Here is a 22735-nt window from a genome sequence, read left to right as displayed (position 1 = left end):
GTCCCACGGTTTCTGTGTCCCCTAATGGAGACAACGGAGAAAAGTAGATTTTTTATGTTTACTGTAAAATCTCTTTCTCGGAGGATCCACAGCACCCACCCATTTGTTTGTGGTTATGGTTCGGTTTTCGGTGTGAGGGGTTGTGTTCAATTTTTTTTATCCTGTTCCCTCGGACACCTGCTGGTTTTCTTTTTCTGCCGGTCCTCTCCTACTGCTTTGGGACTAAACTGTTTCGCTCAGAGTCAGTAGGTGGGGTATATCCTGCCAGGAGGGTCCGACTTTCTTTTTGCATGCCTAGTGTCAGCCTCCTAGTGGCAGCAAGGTATAACCACGGTCTCTGTGTCCCCCAATGGATCCTCCGAGAAAGAGATTTTACGGTAAGCATAAAAAATCTACTCTTTATGGATTTTTTTTCTCATTCTGTTTCTCATAGTTGAGGTATACCTATGATGAAAATTTCAGGCCTTTCTCATCTTTTTAAGTGCGAGAACATGCACAATTGATGGCTGACTAAATACTTTTTTGCCCCACTGTATATTTATAACCCTTGACTGTCTGTGACGTACGTCCATGGGTATACTCTAAACCAATAGGGAAACAGGAAAAATACAATTCCTTCCAGGTGGCGCTATAACTTCACAGATCATGGCTCGGGACCCTTTTGGTAATTAAGGGGTTACACATTTCAACTTCTAAAAATATATAGAAAAATAAGAACAGTTATGGCCTTGATCGAAGGCTGTCAACACATTTTTTTTAACAGTTAACTTTGAAGGGCATAGTTGCTGGAGACCCAAATAAAGTAAGACAACAAAAGCTTATATGATGTACCCTTCTTCAGAACAACCACTTGTTGTTGTGTTAGAGTTATATTCAATTCTTGTGAGGGAAGTGTGGAATATTACAGATCCACTTAACATGGCTGCTCGTATGTTATACTTAAATGGGCACTCTCATTAAAAATTGTTTGCTATTGTTATCCTTATGATAAATAAGAAATCTTTCTAATGTACTTTGTTTAAAAAAAAAAAAAGTTTTCTATGTTTTATTTGTGTTTTAAAAAAAGCCCCCCCCCCCATCTCTTGCACAGACTTTGGACAAAATCAGGAAATGCAGTCTGGAGTGCTGAAGGGGGTATGTGCAGCCTTAGCCAATCATAGCTTATCTCACACTAAACTGCTCTGGGCTGTCCGTGGCAGTGAGGGATGAAGTTCTCCCCTGTATGGCTTCAGATGATGTAACGGCTGCTGGGGAACACCCCTTCCCAGTCTTTGAATCTGACTGAGACTGAGCAGTAAATACAGAACAATATCAATGTAGAAAACTAACAAATAATAAAAATGAAATGCAGGGGATGGTTTATCATGATGTGGGCAGTGAACTGGGAGGATTATAAAATATTTTACTAGATCATGACAGGTACTCTTTAAGAATATGCAAAGAAAGAAAACAGCCTAGTGCCAGCTACTTTTACACTGGGCGGCTGCTACATATGTACTTGTCATGGGTTGTGCATTAGGAGTTAAGGCATTGTTTCTCTAACAGGGTTCCCTTAGCTGTTGCAAAACTACAACTCCCATCATGTCCGGACAGCCAAAGGCTGTCCGGGCACGTTGGGAGTTGTAGTTTTGCAACAGCTGGAAGCACAGTGGTAGGGAAACACTAAGTTAAGACCTGTTCTGCACAGAAAATAAACATCAATGCACCAAACAGCACAAACATTGCAATATAAACAACTAGCTGAGTACCCGACGTTGCCCGGTTTTTCCTTCCTAATCCTTTTTGGGGTGGAAAATAAAGGAGGAAGCTTTTGACTTCATATCCCGACCCCACATCTCGACCTCCTGTCCCGACCTCCTGTCCCGACCTCCTGTCCCGACCTCCTGTCCCGACCTCCTGTCCCGACCTCCTGTCCCGACCTCCTGTCCCGACCTCCTGTCCCGACCTCCTGTCCCGACCTCCTGTCCCGACCTCCTGTCCCGACCTCCTGTCCCGACCTCCTGTCCCGACCTCCTGTCCCGACCTCCTGTCCCGACCTCCTGTCCCGACCTCCTGTCCCGACCTCCTGTCCCGACCTCCTGTCCCGACCTCCTGTCCCGACCTCCTGTCCCGACCTCCTGTCCCGACCTCCTGTCCCGACCTCCTGTCCCGACCTCCTGTCCCGACCTCCTGTCCCGACCTCCTGTCCCGACCTCCTGTCCCGTCCTCCTGTCCCGTCCTCCTGTCCCGTCCTCCTGTCCCGTCCTCCTGTCCCGTCCTCCTGTCCCGTCCTCCTATCTTGTCCTCCTATCCCGACCTCCTATCCCGACCTCCTATCCCGACATCCTATCCCATCCTCATATCTTGACCTCCTATCTTGACCTCCTATCCCGACCTCCTATCCCGTCCTCCCATCTTGACCTCCTATCCCGTCCTCCCATCTTGACCTCCTATCCCGTCCTCCCATCTCGTCCTCCCATCTCGACCTCCTATCCCGACCTCCTATCCCGACCTCCTATCCCGACCTCCTATCCCGACCTCCTATCCCGACCTCCTATCCCGACCTCCTATCCCGACCTCCTATCCCGACCTCCTATCCCGACCTCCTATCCCGACCTCCTATCCCGACCTCCTATCCCGACCTCCTATCCCGACCTCCTATCCCGACCTCCTATCCCGACCTCCTATCCCGACCTCCTATCCCGACCTCCTATCCCGACCTCCTATCCAGACCTCCTATCCAGACCTCCTATCTTGTCCTCCTATCTTGTCCTCCTATCTTGTCCTCCTATCCCGACCTCCTATCCCGACCTCCTATCCCGACCTCCTATCCCGTCCTCCTATCCCGAGCTCATATCCTGACTCGTAATATGTGTACCAGGTGATGAAATAGCTCCAGCCTAATGGAAATTAGATGGGAACATACATTTCCCATTGATTTGCATGGTACTTTAAAAAGAAACCCTGACCCCAAATGGGGGTAGTTAAGGGTTAAATTAACTATCCTATATTTTAAGTGGACATATAAGTAACATGTGACCAAGTATTATCGAAATATCTCCAGCCGTTTGGAAGTTATGCAGTAACATATATTTCCCATTGTCTTGCATGGGACTTTAAACATAAGCCCTGCCCCTGGCAAATGGGGGTGAGTAAGGGTTAAATCACCTATCCTATGTTTGTTGTTGACATATAAGTAACATGTGTGCCAAGTTTCATGTTAATATCTTTAGCCGTTTGAAAGTTTACATACACAAACACACGTTGAGTTTTATATATATATAGATTACAATAAAATAGTTTAAAAAAAAAAGAATAATTATATATATAGTGTTAATAAATAAATGTCTTTTTTTTTTTGTGATTAAAGCACCCAGGTCGAGGCATCGATGTCCGCAGGAGAAAAATCTGGGATATGTACGGGTCACAAACTATTTTGGAGGTAAACTATATATGTTCTGTGATATCACCGGTGACATTTACGTTGGAAGGATCTGCGTGCTCCGGCAGACACGCCGCCTGAGAGCCGGACATTGTGATATTTAGAGACGAGATGTGTGCGGCTTGTAGTTTTAGTTATTTATTGCTTAGAGGGAATACATGGGTTTTTTATTTTTTTTTCCGCTTTTAATTTACCTCTGGGTAATTTTTTTTATTCTGCTAAACCCGCTTCCTGATAGGTTAATGGCATTCCTCTCTGGGAAGGCAATTAACTCAATTACATTTAATTCTTCAAGACCTTTTACTGTGGAATTCAGCAACAAGTCCAGGATGAGGGTGGTGGTCCCCGTGGCTGAAAGATTATTCTGCACCAGGGAGAATAAGTCCGAAATGCCAACAGTAGATAAGTTACGGCCGGGTATTTTCACTGTGGTGTTGTCATTCGCCAACGCATTGGGAAATAGCCTCCTTTTTGTGTTTTAATTGAGTTTCAAGATATTTTGTTCTTTATTCAGATCTAGCCCTTGGTCTTCTGTTACTGGACAGCAGTGCATTGTGGGAAAGCAGTAATACAGACAGTTATTTTAATCTGTATTAGGCTGGGTTCACATTACGTTTTAAGCAATAAGGGATCATATACAGCTGAGGGGAGCAAAAACCGGTATCCAGCCGAATCCAACCTATATGTAATGCATTTCAATGAGCCGACAGAGTGAAACGCTGAATCCGGTCGGCTCATTTTTGCTCCGTATGCGGTTTTCTCACCGGACCCAAAACCGTGGTACACCATGGTTAACTATAAAACCGCATACGGGGCAGAAATGAGCCGACCGGAGTCAACGTTTCATTCCGGTCAGCTCATTGAAATGCATTACATACAGGCCGGTCCCGTATTGCATTACATACAGGCCGGTCCCGTATTGCATTAAATACAGGCCGGTCCCGTATTGCATTACATTCAGGCCGGTCCCATATTGCTTAAAACTCCCCTCAATGCAAGTCTAGGGAAGGGGGGGGGGTCTGACTGCTTGGACCCCTGTAATCTTCTGCACGGCGCCCCAGCTCTCCCATGCATGGAGCTGTGTCGACCCCCACACAAAGCGAAGGCCAACACGCCCCTTCCATGCATCTCTTTAGGAGGGCCGGAGATACAGCGTTTGTGAGCCTCCGGCTGTTTCATAGTGATACAAGGAGGGAGGGCGTGTTGACCACCGCTTTGTACTGATGTTGACACAGCTCCCTGCATGGGAGAGCCGGGTGCTGTGCAGGAGATCGTGGAGGGTCCCAGCGGGTGGACCCCCCACGATCAGACACTTATCCTCCATCCTTTGGGTAGGGGATAGATTGTCCTGCACCACAGTACTCCTTTAAGCTGGACATAGTTTCAGCAGCTATCAGCCAAACACTCATGTGTTTGACAGCTGTTCCTAAGGAACTCTACATGCAACTAAAAGGGGTACTCTGGAGGAGAAAAACATGTTTTCAAATCAGTTGGTGTCAGAAAGTTTATAGACCGGCATATATCATTGTGTTAACCCTTTTTTTCCCATCTATATTTGGTGCTATTTTGCGCGCAAGTGTCCTTTTAGAAAAGTTTAGAAAAGTCTCTAAACTATGCCAGCCCAGACTTAGCTTAGCTTTTTGGTGTATGTGAAGAGTGAAATTTCAGAAAAAATGACCTGCACAAAATTTTTGAAATGCTCTGTGACCATTTAATAAATGTGGTGCTCCTACACATTACCAGCATACAAAAAAATATGTAAAAAAAATGCTTCACTTACACTACAATGATGAATGCTCCCCCCCCCCCCCCCCAAACAGATTTGTAAATTACTTTTATGTAAAAATCTCAATCCTTCCAATACTAATCAGCTGCCATATGCTCCAGAGGAAGTAGAGTAGTTCTTTTCTGTCTGACCACAGTGCTCTCTGCTGCCACCTCTGTCCTTGTCAGGAACTGTCCAGAGCCAGAAAGGTTTGCTATGGGGAATTGCTCCTTCTCTAGACAGGTTCTGACACGGACAGAGGTGTCAGCAGAGAGCACCGAGGTTAGTCTAGTCTGCAAAACTACATACTGCAAGTAATACTCCTCTGCTGATCAGATTGTGATCATATTTGTGAATGTGATATATTTTTTTATGTATTTGCACTTTATTATTTTTAAGCAGTAAATTTGTCTGTAGATTTCTGCATCCTCCTGAAGATTGCATCATTTCTCCCCCTAGGAATCTGCCATCACCCCAAGCGACAATTACTTATTTCCAGAGGCGGATTGGCTAATCGGAAACCATTCTGATGAGCTGACACCATGGCTTCCTGTAATCGCTGCTCGGTAATGAATTAAACATCACATATAGATTTCTTAAAAACGCAAATCGAAGGTTTATCTTCTCTCTATACATCAGTGTTTACCATTTTATGGCTCTCCAGCTGATGCCAAACAATTCCCATTATGCCCCGACATCCTTTTTGGTTTTATTTTTACAGTAAAAAAGCTTTAATGAAATTTAATCATAATATAAATCTAATTAGAAAAAGTTGCATCCAATTTCAAGCCCTTTGTACTCTATACCATTATAATTTACAACCCTATTAAAAGGGTATCTCAAACACGGTAGTAAAGTGCATTTCCTTGATTGACCATGATGACAAGTGCAATGGCCTCTTTGGCTTTGTTGCATCCTTCCAGACACTGTGCAGAGAACTGCATCTTTGCCCATTTGTGTTAGAGAGGTACTATGCCCACAGACATCATATGCCCTATCCAAAGGATAGGGGATAAGATGTCTGATCGCGGGGGTGGGGGGGCTGGGGACCGCACACGTTCTCCATGTAGCTCCCGCAATATACCAGCCCAGACTTTGCTCAGCTTTTTGGTGTGTGTATATAGTGAAACTCCCGAAAATGCATACCTGCACAAAATTTATCAAATGCCCTGCAACCATTTAAATTTAGTGCACCTACACATTACCAGCACAGAAAAAAAGGTGTGCATAAATGCTTTACTTTCACCTACAATTATAAATGCCCCCCCCCCCCCCCCCGTTCTTGTTCTTAAAGAGTACCTGTTTTATTTCACAAAAAAAATGTCAATCAGTGCCTAATTCTGATCATGCACATATATATATATATATGTTTTTTTTTTTTATTGTACATGTGTTTAGTACCTATATTGCTCTCACAAATACCTTTTTATCTGCATTTCCCTTGAATTTCATCTTCTCTTGGGGAGGAGAGCGTGTCAATCTCTTGCCATCACTATACTTGCTGAACAGAATTGTGGAATATCCACAGAATTGCAGCAGAATTTTTGTGTTCTCAAAACACAGAATTCTTATAAAATACAAAGCTCCATTCACTTCATTGATATTCTGCTGTGGAATTCTGCAAAATTAAACAGGGGTCTCTTAAATTTTGTTGAATGCTGAATTTCCGCAGTGCAAATAGGACAGCGGAATCTCATTTAAGTCAATGAGCAGTAAATTTTGGCAGAATTTTTTGCAGAATTCTTCCATGGAATACTTCACGGAAATTCCACCGTGTCAACATAGCCTCACTCTGCTCTGAGTCACTGGGGAGAGAGCCTGGGCAGTCATCCATTCACTGCAGGCTGATCTGTAACCTCATCCTATCTGTTTACATGTTGTACATGTATTACACAGAGACGAGGATTAGTAGAGTACACCTAACACACTAGGATGAGCTTATAACAGGGTAAAATGTTTAAAAATTAAAAAGTACTCTTTCTAATTTAGTGCAAAGGTTTAGTGATAAAAGTACAGTTGTTGTTTTTTTTATGCATACATTTTCTATCTGTATCTGTCCATTTGTGTTATCAAGCTTTCTCAGATTCCTGAATGGCAGAGCAGCTGTTCTAAAGTGTATTACAAACACAGCTGAGAGCTTGCAGTATCACACATATTATGCTTATATACAGTGACCCCCCGACCTACGATGGCCCCGACATACGATCATTTCAACATACGATGGCCTCTCGGAGGCCATCGCATGTTGAAGGCAGCATCAATATACGATGCTTTTTTATGTCGGGGGCCATCGTATAATCGGCTATCCGGCAGCGCAGACTGTTTCAGCTGCCACCGGATAGCCGTTTAGGGTGCCCCGTGAGCTCCGGTGATGGTCACTTACCTGTCCTCGGGGCTCCAGCGCGTCCTCTTCGGGAACCCATGCATCGTCGGCGCTCTCCATCGTCGTCATCACGTCGTTGCGCACGCCGTCCCGTCATCCAATAGGAGCGGCGTGCATAGCGACGTGAGAGTGCGGATGCCGGGGAAGCAGAGACCTTGCCGGAGCGACATCCAGGGCAGCGGTGACGGTCCGGAGCGGCGGGAACAGGTGAGTACAACCTCCAATACCAGTTGTCTACAACCTGCGGACCTCCAGATGTTGCAAAACTACAACTCCCAGCATGCCCGGACAGCCGTTGGCTGTCCGGGCATGCTGGGTGTTGTTGTTTTGCAACATCTGGAGGTCCGCAGGTTGTAGATCACTGTCCTATACTTTACATTGCACAGATCCCTCAACATACAATGGTTTTAACAAACGATGGTCCATTTGGAACGGATTACCATCGTATGTTGAGGGACCACTGTACTAAGATGAGAACTGTGCCTTCATGCTTCTTTAGCTGCTTCTCAGGGCTGCCAGCAGAGCTGAGCAGGTCACATGGTTAGGAAAGCAGTGAATATAGATGAGGGAGGTGTGCACTGCCTCAGCCAATCTGTGACAATCACACACTGAAGAGCAGTCTGTCGGGAGCGAGTCTAGAGAGAAGCCTGCACAGCACAGATCTCCTATACAGGGTGCCAGCTTGCCATACAGCCAGTTCCCAAAATGCCGAACAATACATTGTTGGTGTGGTGGAAGATAGATCACCCCTAGTGGATCACCCCTTTGTTTGTGTATTACCTTGAACAACATCTTCTATTCCAGGTCATCTTATTCTTGCCGCTTCTTTGTGCTGCCATGCTGCTTCTTCAGTTTCTATGGCAAGTACAACAGGAAATCCAGTAAAAAGACTCAGTACAGAGAATACCTCGATTTTGTCTGTGAAGTTGGAACACAGTGCGGATTCATTGTGGAAGAAGATTGTCTGAGAATCCCATCCACTAAAAGAGTAAGAGTCCCTTTCCTTAGGATGCATGCACCCCACGTTTTGTGCATCCGGCATGCACCCTGAATATTAATATTGCAATACATTTACTACAATCCTCAACTTTTAACTGATCCTGGGTTATATACTGTATTATGTATATTAGTAATATAATGTATACATAGAGCTACCCCACCAGCAGAAAAGTCAGCGCAACTTTGGAGTATAATAGAGAATGTATTATAGCCCAGAGCTGCACACACTATTCTGCTGGTGGACTCACTGTGTGCATACATTACATTACTTATCCTGTACTGATCCTGAGTTATATCCTGTATTATACTCCAGAGCTGCACTCACTATTCTGCTGGTGAGGTCACTGTGTACATACATTACATTACTTATCCTGTACTGATCCTGAGTTAGATCCTGTATTATACTCCAGAGCTGTACTCACTATTCTGCTGGTGGAGTCACTGTGTACATACATTACATTACTTATCCTGTACTGATCCTGAGTTATATCCTGTATTATACTCCAGAGCTGCACTCACTATTCTGCTTGTGGAGTCACTGTGTACATACATTACATTACTTATCCTGTACTGATCCTGAGTTATATCCTGTATTATACTCCAGAGCTGTACTCACTATTCTGCTGGTGGAGTCACTGTGTACATACATTACATTACTTATCCTGTACTGATCCTGAGTTAGATCCTGTATTATACTCCAGAGCTGTACTCACTATTCTGCTGGTGAAGTCACTGTGTACATACATTACATTACTTATCCTGTACTGATCCTGAGTTATATCCTGTATTATACCCCAGAGCTGTACTCACTATTCTGGTGAGGTCACTGTGTACATTCATTATATTATTTATCCTGTACTGATCCTGAGTTAGATCCTGTAGATCTTTTATTAAAATTTCAAACATAACAATAAAAAAATTACAAAACATAAACATATCATATCCGACAGAACATATCAATATAACGATCATAAAACCAACACCATAGCATAAAATACAACACCGGTCCACCCCACACTCATTCCTGCACACAAACAAATATATACAATATTTACAAAAGACATATTCCTATAATACCCATAATACCCATACCATACTAATAAACTATATACACTAATATACACTAATACTAAATGTGATTTTCCTGGCCCAGTTGCAATACCAAAAACCCAATACCAGTAATATACCAAAAGAATAACAACAACAACAATAATAATATATACAAAATAATAAAAACCAACACAAACAAAATAACACCACTTTTTTTTTTTTTTTTTTTTTTTTTTTTTTTTTGGCCCTGAGCTGGTCCCGCATCCCATGCCCCCAGTACATGTTACCAGACGTCCATGAACCAGTCCAGGATTTTCTGTATATATAAAAGTCCCATACAAACCCCCTCCCCCCTTTTTAACCCACCACCCAACCTAAACTAAACCCAATCCCCAGGTGGCATCACACAATATATACAATATATACATTACATAAAATATACACAGACTAACAATATATAAGTATACAAATAGACTACAACAATAAATAAAATAACAAATACATATAACACTATAAGCCAAACAACAAACCCCTAAAGCTCAAGTTCAGCGCCTGCAAGCCCTATATTACCATAAACCAACTGCTCAAAACAAAAAGACTAATGTGCCAGCATCAGCCCACCACCAGGGGGAGACAACCGGCTAAGGCACTTTAAAGGCAGAGCCCCTCCATAGACGAGAGGCCCTGCCAGCACCCAGCCTCTCGTACTCCAGAGAACGCACCTTCACCAGGTCACCGAGAATGTTCCTAACCACCACATCCACAGGGAGGATTTTACGCTGCGTCGACACTAAACACCGTGCGTTCCACGTGTAGTACCTAACCCTTGAGCTGACTAGGAATAAAGTGCACCGGTCCCAGCCTCCAAGGTTTCTGAATGCCCCATAGGCCCATTCCGCATAGGAGAGACTGGCCAGCCGAGGCCAACCAATGGAAGCGCCCACCCTGGTGTAAACCTCTGTGTTAAAGGGACAATGAAGCAGAAAATGCTCCATGCTTTCCAGCATGCCTCCACACTCTTCGCGGGGACATCCCCGGTCATCAGAGCTCCTGCACTTCAGATTGTCCCTCACACACAGTTTCCCATGGAAGCAGCGCCAAGTCAAGTCCCAAAACTTCAAGGGGATCCTGATAGAATTCAAAAGCTCTAAACCCACCTCCAGATCCCGACTTGGGCAGTCCTTGAGCGCCAATGGCCTCTGGAAATGAGAAGACAGGACCCTCTTGTCAAGGAATTTCCTCGACAGAGTCCTAATCTCCCCCATCCCCAGACCCCACCGACGAATAACCTTCAGAACCGGGGTAGCGTAAGCCGGGAGATGCCCGTGTGGTGTGCGAAGATCCTTCACTTGCCCTCCTGTCTCCCATTCCTGGAAGAAAGGCCAAAACCATCCCCTACAGGAGGATACCCACGGAGGAGCCCTCTCTGACCAGAGGTTTGCTATATTGGTCTTAAGAAAGGTATTCACTAGGAATACCACAGGGTTGACCATACACAACCCCCCTAGTCTCCTCGTACGGTAAGTAACCTCCCTCTTCACTAGGTTCAGTCTGTTCCCCCATAACATTTGGAAGAACACACTGTAGACCCGGGTCCAAAGAGGTTCTGGCAACATGCATACACTGCCCAGGTATATCAGTAAAGGGAGCAGGAATGTTTTGATCAGGTTAACCCTTTCCCGGAGGGTCAAAGACCAACCCTTCCACTGATCCACCTTCTGAGCGGCGATCTTAAGCCTGCTGTCCCAGTTTTGTTTGGGGTAATCCCCTTGGCCAAATTCGATGCCGAGAACTTTTGCAGATTCCTGGGGCTCTGGAAGGGCGTCCGGGAGATCAAAATTAGGATCTCCCCCTCCCAGCCAGAGACTCTCGCACTTATCCCGGTTGATCTTGGACCCGGATGCCTCCGAGTAGCGGTCCACCTCTGACATCACCCATCTGCCCTCCTCTTGTGAGGAGACAAACACGGTGACATCATTAGCGTACGCTACCGCCCTCAGAGCCGAATCCGGCACCACCAGGTCCATTCTCACCCCCGCCAACGGTCCACAATCAATTCTTCTAAGGAAAGGATCGATTGCAAACACGTACAGCAAAGGGCTCAAAGGACAACCCTGACGGACACCAGACCCAACCTCAAAAGAGCGGCCAATCCAACCATTCACAAGCGGGAAACTCTGCCCCTACATACAAGGTCTTAAGCCAATCAACAAACCCCCCTGGCAGACCATATCTCAGAAGGACAGACCAGAGGTACTCATGGTTAACCCGATCAAACGCTTTTGCCTGATCCAAGGACATCAAGTACCCCTTCCAGTGGCCAGCCCTACCCTGCTCCACAGCCTCTCGGACACTGAGCACAGCACTAAATGTACTGCGGCCCGGAACAGAGCAATGCTGAGCCCCCGAAAGGAGCCGGGGTGCAAACTCCACCAACCGGTTAAACAGCACTTTTGCCAGAATCTTTCTGTCCGCATTGAGAAGTGCTATGGGACGCCAATTCTCAATGTGGGATGGGTCTTTACCCTTTGACAGGATGATCAGCGCTGACCTCCTCATTGACTTTGGCAGAGTGCCCGAGGATAGACACTCATTAAAAACCCCAGTCAAGAGGGGAACCAAAGTGTCCTTAAAGGTCTTATAGAACTCAGATGTTAAGCCATCCGGACCGGGTGACTTCTTGAGGGCAAGCCCATCAATAGCCATCCTGACTTCCTCTTCCCGGATCATCTCTGTCAAAACGTCGAGAGGGGTCTACTCCTCCTGGTTCAGGGACGGTTTCAGCCAAGAAAGCTGATACCTTATCTCGATCTAGATCCTTCCTTCCCAAGAGGTGCGAGTAGAAGGATCTGACGACCTCCAGGATCCCTGATCTGGACCTTTTCAAGGATCCCGTACTATCAATCAGTCCTGAGACTACTTTACTATTCACTGACATCTTGCAGTTTCTGTAAGGGTCGGGCGAGCGGTACTTCCCGTAATCCCTCTCAAAAACCAAAGATGCGTGCCTATCGTACTGGCACTTCATCAGCAAGGACTTCACTCTGGAGATATCATCACGACTACCTCTAGTCGAGACAAGGTTCTCAAGTTTCTTCCTCAGGCCCTGGTACAAGCGGTACCTGTTTAGGCTTCTGAGGCCTGAGAGCTGGCGGAAGAATCTCGCAACCCTTTCCTTGAAGATCTCCCACCACTCTGACTTACTGCTACAAAGGCCCAGCAATGGTACCTGGCTCTGAAGAAAATCCTCAAAGGACTGTCTTATCTCCGCTTCTTCCAAGAGAGACGAATTCAACTTCCAATAGCCTCTGCCCATCCGGGGGGTCTCTGTGACATTCAGAGAAAACATAATTAAACAGTGATCGGAGAACTCCACCTCAACAACAGACACTGCTGAAGAGACGGCTTCCTCCTTTAAATAAAACCTGTCTATCCTAGACCTACAACTACCCCTATGATAGGTGAATCCCGCGTGGCCTGGGGTGTGCCGGATGTGGACATCCACCAGGCGAGCCTCACTCGCTATGCTATTAAGGGCGACGCTATCATAAGTCAGCTTGTCTCTGGCACCTCCCCTGTCTTGGGGCCTCGTGACAGCATTAAAGTCCCCTCCAAAGACCACCTGCCGACTTGTAAAAAGATAGGGCTTGATCCTCATAAAGAGACACTTCCGGTCCCATTTAGACTGTGGGCCGTAGATGTTAATAAGGCGAAGTTCTTGTCCCCTCATGAGGACATCTAAGATCAGGCACCTCCCCATTTCTAACTCGATAACCCGTCGGCATTCTACCGCTGCGGTAAAAAGGACTGCCACTCCGCTATACGGCTCGGCCCCAAGAGACCAGTAGGAGGGCCCATTCCTCCACTCTCTTTTAGCCTTGTAGATAGATGACATATCTGTTAGCCTGGTCTCCTGCAAAAATAAAATATCAGCATTAATATGGGCAAAAAAATCATAGGCAGCAAAACGAGCTGTATCTGACTTAATGCTGGCGACATTAATGGACGCCAGCGTCAACGGAGAGGGTGCCGCCATCGAGGGTGATTGAGTTAAACAGCTTTCTTTTTCCCACTCCCCTTCTCACCCTCCACATCAGAAGAACTCTTCACCCTCTTTAGAGAAATAGAAGTGTCCATCTCACCAGACGTTGTTTTACTTTCCTCGTCTCCAGATTCTAGGCCAGTCCCTTCCCCTGAGGACATAACCTCCCCAGGGGAAGAGGACTCGGTGCCCCCTGGAAGCCCCTCTGCCACCTCCCCCTCATCCTCCCCTTCCGAAGAAGAGGAGGAGATGTCCCTGAGGGGTCGGAATCGATTGGAAAGGCCAACCAGAGGGGAGTCAGTTTTGCCTTCCTTTGGCACCTGGACCAGGGTGGGAGAAGATCTTAAATCTCCATTTTTTCTACTTGTACCCCGCTTTCGTGTCTCCTTCTGCCATCCCCCATCATCCTCCTCCACGCTATCTGAGGAGATGGCACCTTCCTCATTCTGGATCCTCCTGACCTCCTCATTCAACTCGCCATCCCTCGGGGTCTCAGCAGCAAGGTTGGCCTCTGGGACAGAATGGGAGGTCGTCCCGGTGACCCGGGCTTTCCCCATCACCCTATCCCTTTGGCGTTTATCAAGACGTCTTAGTTGGGCTGGTGTCTTTCTCTTGCTGTTCCTCACTGACCCCTCAGTTCCTCCACCCCTGCTAGTCCCCTCCCCAGCAGATTCCGGCTCGTGATCTTCACCCGCTGGGGACAAGACCGCATTAGCGAAAGAACGAGGGCAACGACTGAATGGGTGACCTAAGTCACCACACAGGTGACACCTAATCTCTGCACAAGATGCGGCAAGATGGCCTACACCCCCACACAAGGCACATTTCTGCACCGTACAGTTTGCACTGAAGTGTGTGGGGTCACCACATCTGTGACAGAGCTTCGGCTGACCCCGGTAGAAAATCTGGATACGATCCCTACCGAGAAAGGCAGAGGATGGAATATGGGTAACTGTATTTCCTGAACGCTTAAGTTTTACCAAAAACGTCCAGGCTCCTGACCAGATGCCAAACTCGTCCCTGTTCTTCTGCGGGACCCCCATTACCTCGCCATACCGTCCTAACCAGGTGATGATGTCAACACAAGAGAGTGATTCGTTACGGGTCAAAACGGTCACTTTTTTTATTTCGTTTTGACGAGACAATGCCTGTACGGCAAAGTCTCGCCAGCCGGGCTCATTCTTTACCAATTCATAATTCGACCAGAAAAGCTCAAGCCCCTCTGGCCGAACAAAACTGATATCGAATTCAGGAGTACCGTAGGGATGTATCAAGGCGAAGATATCGACTGCCTTGAAGCCCAGCTTTAGCAAGAGCTCAACCAATGTGGTCCTTGAAGGACACGTATCTTCGCCCTGCCACTGAAGACGAACCACATTCCTACGGTTACTACCTGCCCCGGCTGTTGGGAGGGACCACACAGTATCGCCCCCTCTTTCCTCTCGGAAGGCAGAGAGACCGTGTCTCTCTATCCAGAAAGACAGATCAACTGCTCTACCCTCTACATTAATCGACCTTTCCCCCTTTTTCAGAGCTTCCAGGAGACGTCGCTGCAATAAACCGTCCCTAGAGTCAGGAGACGAGGAAAATATTCTACTTCCCCCAGCAGTGACATTGGCATAACTCCTATGGTCTGTCACCACTGGGGGGGCAACCGGACCAGACCCTACACCTACACCACTGCCAATGACAACATCCCCACCACCCCCAATGACAACATTAGCACTTCCCCCAACAACATTGTTTCCAAGAGCCTCATCTGTAGTCCCATCACCACCACCCCCAATTACAGCAACAGCAAAATCACCTTCTCCAATAACATTAACCTCCATCCTCTCTCCAGTCATACACCCCGCACCCCCATTTACCTTCTCATTCACTCTAGCTGGACCAGAAATAGCAAATCCGGGAAACGAGGATGATGATGATGATGATGATGTTTTTTCCCGTTTTGCCTCAGCATCACGGGGCACTGGGGCTGGGACAACCTCCGCTGGCCCTTTAAGGGACCGGGCAGCATGCTTGCCCAGTCTAGAGGAGGCCCCAGCCCTGTTCTTATTAGTGCCCTCCGCCTCATCAGCATCATCTCCAGTCTTCTCATGGCGCCGCTGATCAATGGGATCAGCGGCACCAATGCAAAATAAACGTTTTTCTTTACTTTTAGGAGTGTCTGTTATGCCCTTTGTTACCTCCGGCACTGAGTCACCCCCCTCTCCCACAGGGGAGCGAACTACAGCACCGGAGTCTGCCTCTCTGCCCACCGCTGGGCCGCCCTCACTGTACGGCCTTGCGGCCGATGCCTTCTCTGCTCCATCCCTGCTACTGCAAACAGGCATGGAGCTCTGCGCCCTTTTAGTATCTGTACTCTCCCCGCACCTTTGCACCGAGTCCACCACAGAACACGGGCTGGGCTGGGTAATGGGGCTTGCACAATGAGCTGACCCTGCGGCCGACTCAGGGTTTACAGGGAGGGGGGTGTAGATGTAACTCACCACTTCTTGCTGCTTTGGCTTGGTCTTCTTTTTCTTCTTACCCCCAGGTGCCTCATTTGGGAGCTCATTTCCAAACACCAGATTCTGAGGACACACTGGGGATTCCAGCATGCGGATCTGGGCCATTAGCGCCCCTCCCTGGTAGCTGCTGTCACTGTCCTCTCCTGAGTCGGCAGGTGATACTGCTGGTTGCTGTGCAGGGGGCCCACTGTACGGGGCCTGCTGCTGTTGCCGCAGGCCACCAGGTGGATCTGGCTGTAGTTCTTCCTCCATCTCCTCCGCATCATCCACCTGGCTCTCAGGTTGCAGCCCCATCAACCTTTTATTTTTTTCTTCTTCTTGTCACCCTGAAGCGCTCCTCATTTTCCAATTTTTCTTTAAATGGACCACTCTTCTCCAGTAATGCTGCTCTCCTCTCCTCCAAAACTTGCATGTCAGCCATAAGTCTTTTTATCTCTGCCTTGATCTCAGTTTTTTTTCCGTTTAGGAGTTACCTTGGCTCTGGCACGGGCACAGCGCAGTTCCTCTCGGAGCCTCCTGATGGCCTTACAGGCGTCTTCATACTCACGGAGGTGACTTTTTACCCGGGAGGTATTGGTGGAAATAGACTCCCGGGTCCTCAGCACTCCCCAGCCTTCCTCACTGAGGTCGGCTTCACCTCCGTGAGCACTCTGCCTTCTTCCGGACGAACCCAGCTTTCCACTGGCAGCACCCAGCTTTCCCAAGGAGGATCCCACCTTGGAGCTTCTCGCCTCTGTGGGGGGAGTTGGAGCAGCATTGCTGCGACTCCTGGTGGAACGCCTCACCCCCAAATCCTCCGATGTTCCGGCCGCTTGCTGGCTTCTACTGCTCCCCTGCGGCCTAGTCCGAGGAGCAGAAGCCTGGGCCTCGCCTCCCTCACTCATGCCTGGAAACCCACTCCCTCCCTGGGGAGGAGGAAGCAGGCCCCAGGTGGAACAGGTGGAAATCCCTGGAGCTCAGGAGACACAGCAGACACACAGCACAGCTGAAGCACGACCACACCCGCAACTAATTGGTCAGCACTCCAGAGCTGTACTCACTATTCTGCTGGTGAGGTCACTGTGTTCATACATTATATTATTTATCCTGTACCGACCCTGAGTTGCATTCGTTATTATACTCCAGAGCTTTACTCACTTATCTGATATAACAATACTTTTTCTGTACTGAGCCTGAATTACATCCTGTATTGTAGTCCACTAGTGCAGAATAGTGAGTACAGCTCTGGAGTATAATACAGATTATAACACAGGATCAGCACAGGATAAATTATGTATGTAAACAGTGATCTCACCAGCAGAATAGTGAGTTACTGTGTACAGACATTACATTTCCTATTCTGTACTAATGCTTAGTTACATCCTGTATTTGTCTCCAGAGCTGCACTCACTATTCTGCTGGGGGGAGTCACACTGTACATGCATTACATTACTTATTCTGTACTAATTCTGTATTATAGCCTGTATTCCACACATAGCTGCACTCACTATTCTTCTAAAAGGGCAACTTTGTATGTACAATACTTTCTGCACAGAGTCTGAATTGATTCCTGTATTTTTCTCCACCAGCAGATAAATGAGTGCAGCTCTGGAGTATAACACAGAATATAACTTGCGATCAATACAGGAAATTTGTACATAGTGGCTCCAGTAGCAGGATAGTGTGCGCAGCTCTGGAGCTGCACTCACTATTCTGCTGTTTGAGTCACTGTGTACATACAGTGCATTACATTACTTTCACTTACATCCTGTATAAGACTTTAGAACTGCACTTACAACTATCATATGAAACTGGCAACACACCTGTTGACAGAAACACCCCTAACAGCTTAAAGCGTACCTGTCAGATTACCCAAAAAAACTAAACTGGTATATGTTGCTCAGTACCTCATCTTGATCATGTACATGGAATTTTAATGTGTCTACGACTTATATTTCTACGACTTTGTGTCTACGACTTAATTACCTTTTATTTACTTGCTGATCTTGCTCAGTTAGATTTTTGTTATCAACTTGCAGGGGGCGGGTCCCTCTCTTCTCCTCACTGTGATAACCACTCTCCCTCCTTCCCCTCCCTCACGCTGCTCTGAGTCACTGGTCTGGAAGCGAGCAGGGCAATCAACCAATTACAGTACTCTGATCTGTAACCCTTTCCTCTCTGGTTTTATGCTATACACACACACAAATGCAGTGTGCCTACAGCTTTTTTTAAACTACAGCTCCCAGCATTCCCACACATCCTTTGACTGTCCAGGGATGCTTGGAGTTGTAGTTTTGCAAAAGCTGGAGGCATATGATTGTTAAAACTCTGATTCATAGCAGTGATGCTGCAAGCTGTGTTCCTCCAACTGTTGCAAAACTACAACTCCAAGCATGCCCACTCATCGTTTGGCTGTGCAGGCATGCTAGGAGTTGTAGTTTTGCAACAGCTGGAGGCATGTGATTGTTAAAACTCTGATTTACGGCAGTGTTCTTGCAATCTGTGTTCCTCCACCTGTTGCAAAACTACAACTCCCAGCAAAAAGGCTGTATATAGTGGCAGTCCCCCCATTATATACAGCAGCCCCCCGTATACAGTTGTCCCCCTGTATTACATATATACACACTTTATATAGATACACACATTCACTTCATATATTCATACACACGCACATTACATAGACACACAGATATACACATGTACATATATATATATATATATACACACACACATATATTCATGCAGGGACACTTACTTGCAGCTCTGGACATGAAGTGGGTCCATGACGTAGGTGATGATTAGTGGACACTGCAGGACTGTTATGTATCCCAGGAAGGAGGCAGGGGGACCCCTAGTGACCATTTATTTTACTTCCTTTTTCAATATGAAATCCTAAAAATGTTCTAATGAAAGCAATTGCAAAACCTTTTTGGTTTTGCATGCTTTACAACATATCAAAAGTTTTTATATCTGACAGTGCCCATTTAAATTGGGTTCACGGAAAATTTGCTAATTTGCCACTATTGTGGATTTTCCTCAGACCCATTGAATTTAATACTATCAAAATCTTCTGCAGATTTTCTGCTGCAGGCAAACCCACAACAGGTTAGATGTAAACCTATCTCCCAGGGGTACCATTAGTTTTTTCCACATCAAATGACTGTACTGATATAATTAGACACTTCCCAGAATGCCAATCTCTGTGCAGACATGGGGTCATGGTAAATATTAGCTCTGAAGCTGCAGAACAGTCAATGCAGCTTCAAAATATAATACACAGTTCAAATTTCAATATATACTTTCAAGGTGTTGTCAGTAATCAGAAACAATGGGCACCATGGCTGTCCATGAATTTTGCAGCTCAGTCCCATCAGGTGAATAAGGACAAGAGTTTCAGGAAAAACAAGCAGACCCCTTGTTCTTAAAAGGGTAATCCGGCCATAGACATCTTATCCCCGTTCTGGGCTGCTGCTCTAGTAACCGAAACCTCAGAGTTTCCGGGACTGGAGACTTGACTTCACGCCACGCCCCCTCCATTCATGTCTATGGAAGGGGGCGTGAACCCCCGCAATCAGACATTTGGATGGGAGATAAGATCCTTCTGATAGGGGATTAGATGGCCAGAATAACCCTTTAATTCTGCATAACCCCTTTAGTTACTTTGAATGCATTGATGCAGTAAGTAGTTTATATATTTGGATTTTAATATTTCATTCCTAATAACCTAAATACAGGTGTGCCTTATCGGGAAGTCAAGGTGCTACTCTCCTGCAGAGGAAGCGCAGGCGGACGCACAGAGGGCGCAGTATATCTCCAGTCATACGACCGAGTGTAGAAATAGCGAAGCCGCTTCTGAGACCTGTAATCATAACGCTGACTCTGCAAATGGTGACGTCAACTCAGACAGTGTGAACAGTCGCCTAAAGACACCACCAGAAAACTGGATATCAGGCTTCCGACCTAGAGACAAAGTGGAACAAGTCAGGAACTGTGCGTTACTTCCCAGGGACTTTATTGAGAAGGTGGTCCTACAAGTCGCTCAGTTACTACTTTGTTCTGAAATAGAAGAAAAAGATGACCTATCTACAGATGGAGGGAAGGAGTCATGGAATAGAGGGAGTAAGTGTTTATACTGTTTGTTATAGCTGAAATGTATGTATGTACGGTGATCCTTCAATATAAAATAATAATTGGTTCCAGGATGACCATTGTATGTTGAAACCAGTGTATGTTGAGTCCATAACTCTATGGAAAACTAGCAATTGGTTCCTGAGCCCCCAAAGTGTCATATATAAAGAAATAAGGGTGAGGTCAGTACATAGGGGCTTGTATGAGAGGATGGGGTCAATACAGTATATTGGTGAAATATAAAAGCGGGGTGGGGTAATGTCAGTATATAGGGGGCATAAATTGGGGGGGGGGAGGGTGAGGTCAGTTCTGTATATAGGGGGAACAGGGTGACTTTCCCTCTGCCTCATACTGTATATATTGCATAAGGGACATTCGATATGTAGTGGCGATGCTTTTAACACTTATATAGAAATAAATTCGGCACTCGTCATTTCAGAATCCGTGATTTATTCCACAATTGTTGCAATCTAACAGATTTATTTATATGATTTTTTAATCCGAACAATGGATCTTCATCAGATATCTATAGATAGCCACAAGAATAGGAGGTTAGTGTTGTGATCTCATGATCGTGTGGTGTGCGCTCAACACCAGCTTCCTATTCTCCTGGCTATAGGCCATATTGCACCTGCCTCCGCAGCAATCTATAGATATCTGATGAAGATCCATTGTTCGGATCAAAAATCATATAAATAAATCTGTTAGATTGCAACAATTGCACGATAAATCTCGAATTCTGAAATTATATGAGTGCCGAATGTATTTCTATGTTTGGATGAAGGATTGGGACCCTCTTTGAGCACCGTAATCTATATAGAGAGTGCAATATCTTTACTTGCAATGCTTTTAACACTGTCATGGCCACAAAGCTCCAACTGCTGTGCACATTAGAGGTACAGTGGGGCCTTCAGCGTGCGAGAGTAGAGGAGGGCAGCACTCATTGGACGCCTGCGGCAACAACATCGCTAAGGGGGCAGCCCAAGGACTGGAATACTCACTGTGTCTCTGCTGGGTGCAGTCGTACCACAGAGTTGAAGCGTGAAACGGGGCACATTAGACGGCCCCGTGGCAGCTGCAGCAGTCGGTGTTGACGCTTTACAAGATGGCCCCTTGCTCGTGATCTCCTGCTCTAGATACTTAGATTTGGACAACTTCGCGGGGCTTATCTTTTGATCTGGAAGCTGGTGGATTTTTTGCTCCATCATGCACACTTTTTAGGAAATTTGTCTGAAATGGCCCAGTTTTATAGAGAAGTAGGGCCCTGACAGTAATCTTTACTAGGATGTCTGCCATGTAGTTCATGTGTATGGAGGGATTAGGAGAGCTAGCTGTCGGCCGAACAAGTAGTAGTAGTAGTAGTAGTAGTAGTAGTAGTAGTATGGCTACTTTTAGACATTAGATTGTTGGTTGACAGAACTGTATCAGTATCAAGTACTTGAGCACTGTCAGAATCTAAAAAACTTTTTATATGTTGTACATCTTGGAAAATCATTAAAAAAAAAAAAAAAAAAGCCATAGAAATCATGGCTTATAAAATGACCCCTAGGGGTTCCAGTACAATGTAGAACATAATCTGGATGCAGTATCATCTTTGTCCTAGCTGAAACACAGGCTGGAGCAAAGTTCAGAAAGTTAGGGCGGGACTTGCACTCCTCTGTGCTCACTCCTGTTCTGTCTATTAGACTGCAGAATGAACACAGTGAGGAGGGGTTACAGAGCAGTCTGCAATGATTGCATGATACCCTGTACAGCACAGCAGACTCAGGGAGAAAGTAAATGCATGGTGAGTAAGGATGAGCTCAGTGCTTACCTTGCACATTCCCCTTCCTGAGCAGTGAATGTCAGAATGAGTGAGCAGCAGAACAGAGGGATTTGTAAGCCCAATACAGAAGTTAGACACATAAATAATACACGTAAAGTATCTCAGTAACATAGAAGCATAATTTATCCCATAATTTGAAGATTATGCATTAAATGGTTTTCACTATTTCAATGAAAAATACATCACATTGACAACAACCAGGGCAGAGCGCAAATCTTTAAAAATTTGTTTTCAGAGAGGAGTCTGATAGAAAGGACAGGAGTGAGCACAGAGGATTGCTAGTCCCTCCTTCACTTCCTGGCATTTGTTTCTGCCTGTGCTTCAGCTAGGACAAAGACCGAACCAGTGCTAGGCTATTTTGCACCCTAGGCAAGACTTTTTTTTTTGGCGCCCCCATAGGGGGGGAGGATTTATTGTAAGCTCTAGCCCCCCCAATTAGATAGATGTCCCCTGTAGGTACAAAGATAGGGAGGTAATTGTTTCAGTAGGAATGTAGATAGGTAGGTAATCACCCTGTAGGTATGTAGATAAGTAAGTAGGTAGGTAGTTAGACAGATATTCTCCCTGTAGGCATGTATGTAGTTAGGCTGATAATCTCCCTGTGGGTATGTAGATAGGGGTAGGTAATCC

The 22735-nt window shown here is 46.1% G+C and overlaps 1 protein-coding gene across 2 annotated transcripts in view; it reads left to right on the top strand.

Annotated features, from left to right (window-relative positions):
• TRMT44 (tRNA methyltransferase 44 homolog) overlaps positions 1-22735 on the top strand; it is a 93505-nt gene that overhangs the window by 54363 nt on the left and 16407 nt on the right. For both annotated transcript variants that reach the window (XM_056555034.1, XM_056555035.1), the window contains exons 6-9: positions 3350-3421; positions 5646-5752; positions 8374-8557; positions 19887-20271. In XM_056555034.1, the coding sequence (XP_056411009.1) occupies positions 3350-3421; positions 5646-5752; positions 8374-8557; positions 19887-20271 (748 nt within the window). The remainder of the gene's footprint in view (positions 1-3349; positions 3422-5645; positions 5753-8373; positions 8558-19886; positions 20272-22735) is intronic.

Source organism: Hyla sarda, chromosome 1 (assembly GCF_029499605.1).
Source record: "Hyla sarda isolate aHylSar1 chromosome 1, aHylSar1.hap1, whole genome shotgun sequence".
NCBI lineage: Eukaryota > Metazoa > Chordata > Amphibia > Anura > Hylidae > Hyla > Hyla sarda.
Note: the sequence above shows the minus strand (reverse complement) of the source record. Positions and strands in the feature narration are given on the sequence as shown.